Source organism: Prionailurus bengalensis, chromosome A2 (genome assembly GCF_016509475.1).
Source record: "Prionailurus bengalensis isolate Pbe53 chromosome A2, Fcat_Pben_1.1_paternal_pri, whole genome shotgun sequence".
Taxonomy (NCBI): domain Eukaryota; kingdom Metazoa; phylum Chordata; class Mammalia; order Carnivora; family Felidae; genus Prionailurus; species Prionailurus bengalensis.
In genome coordinates this window covers 69,076,683-69,082,682 of record NC_057348.1, presented here as the reverse complement: position 1 = coordinate 69,082,682, position 6,000 = coordinate 69,076,683, and the positions used below count along the sequence as shown (strand labels likewise).

At 42.6% G+C, this 6,000-nt stretch overlaps 1 protein-coding gene across 1 annotated transcript in view; it reads right to left on the bottom strand.

The window, feature by feature from the left end:
- Window positions 1-786: 786 nt before the first annotated feature.
- The window catches only part of LANCL2 (LanC like 2), a 60,490-nt gene continuing 55,276 nt past the window's right edge, over window positions 787-6,000 (bottom strand). Inside the window, exon 9 of the mRNA XM_043588478.1 lies at window positions 787-3,407. Within this exon, the coding sequence (XP_043444413.1) occupies window positions 3,301-3,407 (107 nt within the window). The 3' untranslated portion in view covers window positions 787-3,300. The remainder of the gene's footprint in view (window positions 3,408-6,000) is intronic.

Genomic DNA, 6,000 nt, shown 5'->3' with positions numbered 1-6,000 from the left:
CCATCCCCACAACAAGCCTGGCCTCATGCCTGACTTGAGGCCCTTGGAAGGAAGGGCCTCTCCAAGCTGCAGCAAAGAGCCTGGGAGGGCCTAAGGACAGTCCGTAAAAATGTTTAGGGAACCTGGGCTTTAAACCTGGATCACTGCTTTTATGAATTCGGCAAATGAAGTAACAGACGTCAAAAGCAGTACGCAGGAGGCAGGGTCAGAGTCCCCCACGTGGCCCAGAAGGCGGTGAGGGAGGAGCAGATGATGAGGACGGAGGAGGCCTGGCTGCTCCATTTCCCAGTCACGTGATCCTGACCAAGGTCTCTCCCCCCAGGTGTCAATTTCCTCCTTTCTGCCTGGGGCACTTAGGGGAAGGGACGTTGAGTGCAAGTCAGAGTGTGACCACTGGTGACAACCATCTGCGCGTCCTCCATTCTGACTGTTACCCTGGGCAAGGCTGTCGGCTTTCTCACCTGTGAAACAGTCATAGTAATAGTGCCCCCCACCTGCAGTGTTGTCGCCATTAAGGACGTGAGTGCAAAGGCCTGTCACACTATGCCAGCCACATAGATGCTGCTCTTACCATCACTGCCCAGGTTTCAGAGGGCCTTGGGATAGGAAAAGAATGCATGTGTAGAGACCTTCAGCAATCATCCCAGTGAATTATTCAGCACATCGTAAGGTGGGCACCCGCCACATTTTTAAGTCAACAGTGAAATCTTCAGACTGGTGACCAATGCTCGTAACCGTCACCCTTAAATGCAGAGAAGAGGTGAAAACAAATGAAGATCCCACCAGTCATCATCACAAAACTGTCTTTACTAACAAAACCAAAGAACCCCACACACTTTTTCCAACATCAACTATTTTTTCTTCCAAATTTTAAAATGGTATTGTGCATACACATAGTTGTTTCAACTCAGACACATTTTGAAGGACACAAAGAAATCAAGAAATCATTGTGAGATGTTTTGAGATCTAAATTCAGACCTACATCTATTAAACTGACTTCTGTGAGTCCTCTGCTCCTTGGCGTGGATGCCATCACTCTTCCGCCTTCAGGGACCAAGAGCTGGAACTGTCCTCAGGCAGCAGCTACGTGCCAGATGCCAGGAAGCGGGCTGATGTGGAGTCACAGAGCTGCACATCTGTGAACATCTAGTGGGTAAGTAGGAAGGTGTCAACCCAGCTGGGTTAAAAAAGAAAAAACCGTAAATAAAATCTCCGTTTATTCCACAAGTATTTTATCTTTCCCTCAGTACATTAGTCAGAAAGAAGCCTCGTGCTTATTTTTCAGACCTGGTGGGATGCCCAGGTGAGTCACCCTTGCTGTTTCTGGTCTGGAGACACGTGGCCAGAACCAGGACTTCCATGCGCTCCCTCTGGCTGAGACAGGCACAGCCCCTGTGCGGTCCCGCTGGCTTCCCCTGACAGAGCTTACAGCTGAAGCCCTGAGTGCCGCCATGAACGAGGCAGGCCAGACCTCGTAAGCTCTGTGTGTGCGGTTTGGGTGAGGTGGGTGGGAGGGAGGGTTGTTTGGCTGGGCTGTGATACCTGGTGGTGAGCTCTCCTACCAGATAGTCCCCCTCAACTCATTCAGGACAGCATACTGTGCCTGAGAAGTTCCTGAGCAGGCCCAGGGAGTTGGTAAAAATAGAACCATGAGGGTTTATACTCATGGAAGCCATCCACCTAGTTTGAGAGAAAACAGTCATGGGTTAGAAACAAGTATCTGCAATGAAGGGACCCATGAGGCATCATCTAGAAACTGAAGGTCATGTTAGGGTGCCGGCCCCACAAACAAGGCTCAGCAACATTCCGAGAATTGCATATGCATGAAGGAGATTTGTCTTCTACGTGGATATTCATGCTCCTTTATGAAAGGAGTGGACATGAGGGCTGATAAATGATTACGGTCCCTTACAGACTGGGACCAGATGACCAGAGAAACCTGCTTTTAGTCTTTTACAATCCATGCCTCAGCTCACAAGACGAGAAGTATGTAGAAGTCCTAGGCTACTCGTATTGTGATGACAAAAGTCTTCTAAAAACTGAAATCCACATGACAGAATTATTTAGGGTACAGTAATCGAAATGAATGCCCTTTTTTTTTTTTTTTAGATAAAACATGTCAGACAAACACCGTCATTTTCTTGGTTAGAACACTATGTTTCCCATATGCATAAATGCAGACTAGGCCTTTTATGGTTAATATATTTCATCAAATGTGAGATTTCAATCACCCAAAAGTGTGCAAAAAATGACTACTCCTCCCAAATTTACACTGTGATAAGTTACCGAATTTTGAAATAAGTTTAATTGCAGGGACATGGGAACAGCTGAGTATCTTTCCACTTATCACCATCTGGAATTGTATCCACGGAACTTATAATAAGTTATAATGCTGATAAAATTGAGGTACAGTCTGTTTTAATATAAACCAAATCTAGAATTGCCAATGCTTAGTCATTGCTGTTTGATTTACAACATGGTCACGAAAAGGCTTCCCTTGAATGTTCTCTGATTATCATGAAGTCCACTCCCCAGGCATCCACTGCTTGGGATTGTAAGGAGCCTCTGGAACTTCACGTGGGAGCCGGAAACCCCTGCTGGGAATAGGGAGCCCCAGCTGGCCAGCAATGCATGCCCTCTGGCCTCTTAAAAGCACAAAGGGTGAACACAAAACACAAAGAGGGAGCGTTCAAGCACCTTGCGCAAAGGCTCAACCCCTGTCCCCAACCATTCCAGCAAAACCCCTTTTATTTGGTTGCTTTTCAATTTTTGGAGTGGTCTTTCCTTCATGCTTGTCTGAAAGGTTCTCATGGAAAATGCTGAAGAAGTAGCACTAGGATGTCACCTTAGAGATTCTTTCTGATAGATGAGAGACATACTACCTGACTATTCCCTGTCAGTACACAAGACACCTCACTTTAAATATTATATACAGAGAAGTGGCCGCTGCCGTACCCTCGTGTGCGGTCAGCTCCGGGCTCACGGAAAGAGAAGGGCTTTCTGTTTAGAACAACTTACATTTGCAGACAACAAACACCAGAAACATGCAAATGCTACACAAGGCTGGACGCGAAGAATTCATATTTGACACCAGTGAGGGGAACACTGTTACAAAACGCCAAAGGGATGGTTTCTGTCGTTCATGCTCTAACTTGAGGGTCTCTGCAACGAAGGGGGTGCCTGTGAAGGTGTTTGCTTCTCTTTTTTTTTGTTTTGCCTTCTTCAGGATTCACAGTTGGCTCTGTGTCAGGCACTAAGCAATCTGGCTTTTGGTCCAAACAGGTAGGTGTCTTAGCGGTCTCACTGCATCTTTTTATCCCTCTGCGAAGGGGCAAGTTCAAATGCTGGAAACCGTGATGTCTCTGGTACCAGGATGTCGGAGAGAAAGTGAATCGCCCCAGCCATGCCTGCAATGTAAAATGTAGATCCTTTTAGGAAAGGGCATGAGGGTAGAGTCTGAAAGAAAGTGGCCCTTAATCATTTCCTTTACCAGGGGCTGGAGGGATGTCGGAAAAGGCGCTGAGGATTTTACAGATGACTTCATAAAAAAACCAGAAAACAGTTTACCTCAAAAATCCTTATATCAGCACCCAGCAGGCAATGATACCAGTTTTCTTCCCTGCCTTACCTTTCCTAAAAATTGGGTTCTGGGTTTTAATCCTGTATCTTGAAACTTTACGATGAGCACACAGAACAAATCAAAAAAGTTATGGGTGCTGCCAGTGTGCTATTTTAACCATAAAACTCCCTCTCTCACAGCTTTATTCTTATTTCAAACAAAAGGCTGCATTTCATATCTTCTTTAAGTTTTAAGAATGTTAATTTTTTTAAGTTTTTAATTTTAATTCCAGTGTAGTTAACATAGTGTTATATTAGTTTTAGGTGTACAATACAGTGATTCAACAACTCTACACATTTCTGGGTTCATCAAAGTAAAGTGTATTCTTAACCCTTTCACCTACTTCACCCCCCTGCCACGGACTCAGCTCCGCTCTGGTAACCATCTGTTTATTCTCTATAGTTGAAGATTTGTTTCTTGGTTTCTCTCTTTTTCTTTTTGTTCTGTTTCTTAAATTCCACATATGAAATCATACAGTATTTGCCTTTCTCAGACTTATTTTGCTTAGCATAATACTCTCTAGCTCCATCCATGTCATTGAAAAGATTTCATTCTTTTTGATGGCTGAGTAATATCTGTGTGTGTGTGTGTGTGTGTGTGTGTGTACTACTTTAAAATGTATGCTACTTGAAAATGAACTTTATTTTCATCAAAATCCACACTCCAAATCATCACTGCAGTCTGCACCAGCACTGGGCTTTCAACTGACCTATGGAGGGTGGGTGAGGAAGCCTGCTAGCTGGCTCCAGTCTCCAGACCCCTCAAGTCCCTTTTCAACAGAAAAATTCCTCCCTTAATTGGATTATTGTTTGCTTATAGTTCTTCTTTTGATGTAAAATGTACATGCAACGAAACACACAAGTCTTCAGTGGACTCACTCTGAATTTTGACAAATGTGCATACACTCGTGTAAACTAAACTCCTATCAAGAGATGTGGAAATTTCCATTACCACCCTCAGAAGTGCCTGTCCCTGCCATCAACCCTGATGTGGACTGGTTTGGCCTGTTTCAGAACATCCTGTGAATGGAGTCACATAGTACATAGCCTGTTGTGTCTGGCTTCTTGCCTCAATGATTTTGCAATTCATTCATGCTTTGTGTGTGTCATTGGCTGTTTTCCTACATTTCGGTTGTTCCCAGACTTCCCTGTAAGTTTTTGTTTGAAGGAAGGGTTCTAGAGTGGCCAGGCTGAGATGACCTTTGTTCTCTTGTTTTGGTGAGGGGGAGCAGCAGATTCACCTAGATGGAGCACTTGGGACGGAGAAAGTTCCAGAAGGGGTCATGGATGTCAGCATCCCTTTCAGCCTAGTAGTCTCCACACACGTATTCACTGTTACTACTTACCACCCATCCAACAAGAATCTATGCAGAGCCTACAGCCAGGCACTTGTGAGACACAGGGGAACAGATGAATCGGAGACCTTCCCAGCCTTTACGGAATTGTACACTCAGACTTCGACCTCCTGGGGCTTTAGCTGCCATTAATAAACTTGAATGAACTCCATTTAGAGTTCAGGTATCAACTCTATTGTATCTGATGCAAATACACTGCCGTTTTATGATGTAAAAGACTAAAATTCTTTTCTGAGAATTATTTTTTTATTATGATTTCTTTGAATATTAAAAGGATATTATCCTGTGAAAGATAAGAGCAAATGCTCTACTTTCTGCTCATATTTCTAATATGTGATTAAAAAATACTACCAATAGCAGAAATAGAACAGGGCATTTCACTACAGACAATTCAGACGTAAGAGGATAATAAAGAAGTACTATCACAGCTTTACACACATAAACTTAATGTCCTAGGTAAAGTGGAGCACAAACTCAAAAGCACAAACTGCTGAAACTTACCAAATATGAAATTGATAACTTGAACAGCCCTATAAACTACTGAATAAACTGGACTTAGAGTTTAAAAACTCCCCAAACAAAAAAATCTTTACGCCATAATTTAAGTTAGAATTAACACCAATTCTTCCATGAATTAATACACTGTCTTTTCCAGAAAACAGAAAAGGATATTTCTCAAACCAGTTTATTAGGAATTAACTCTGATACCAAAACCAGACAAAGATGGTGCAAAAAAGGAAAAGTCTAAGCCAATATCTCTCACGAATATAGATGTGAAAATCCTCAACAAAATATTAGCAAATGCAATTCCGCAATATATAAAAAGACCAAGTGAGGTTTATCCCAGAGATGCAAAGCTAGCTTAATATTTAATAATCCATGATGTTAATAAGCTAAAGAAGGAAAAAAAAATCACATAATCGTATCAACTGATGCAGAAAAAGCATTTGACAAAATTCAACACCAATTATTTGATTTAAAAAAATATTCAATCATTTATACCTTCTGAAGTTTACTTTGGAATTAA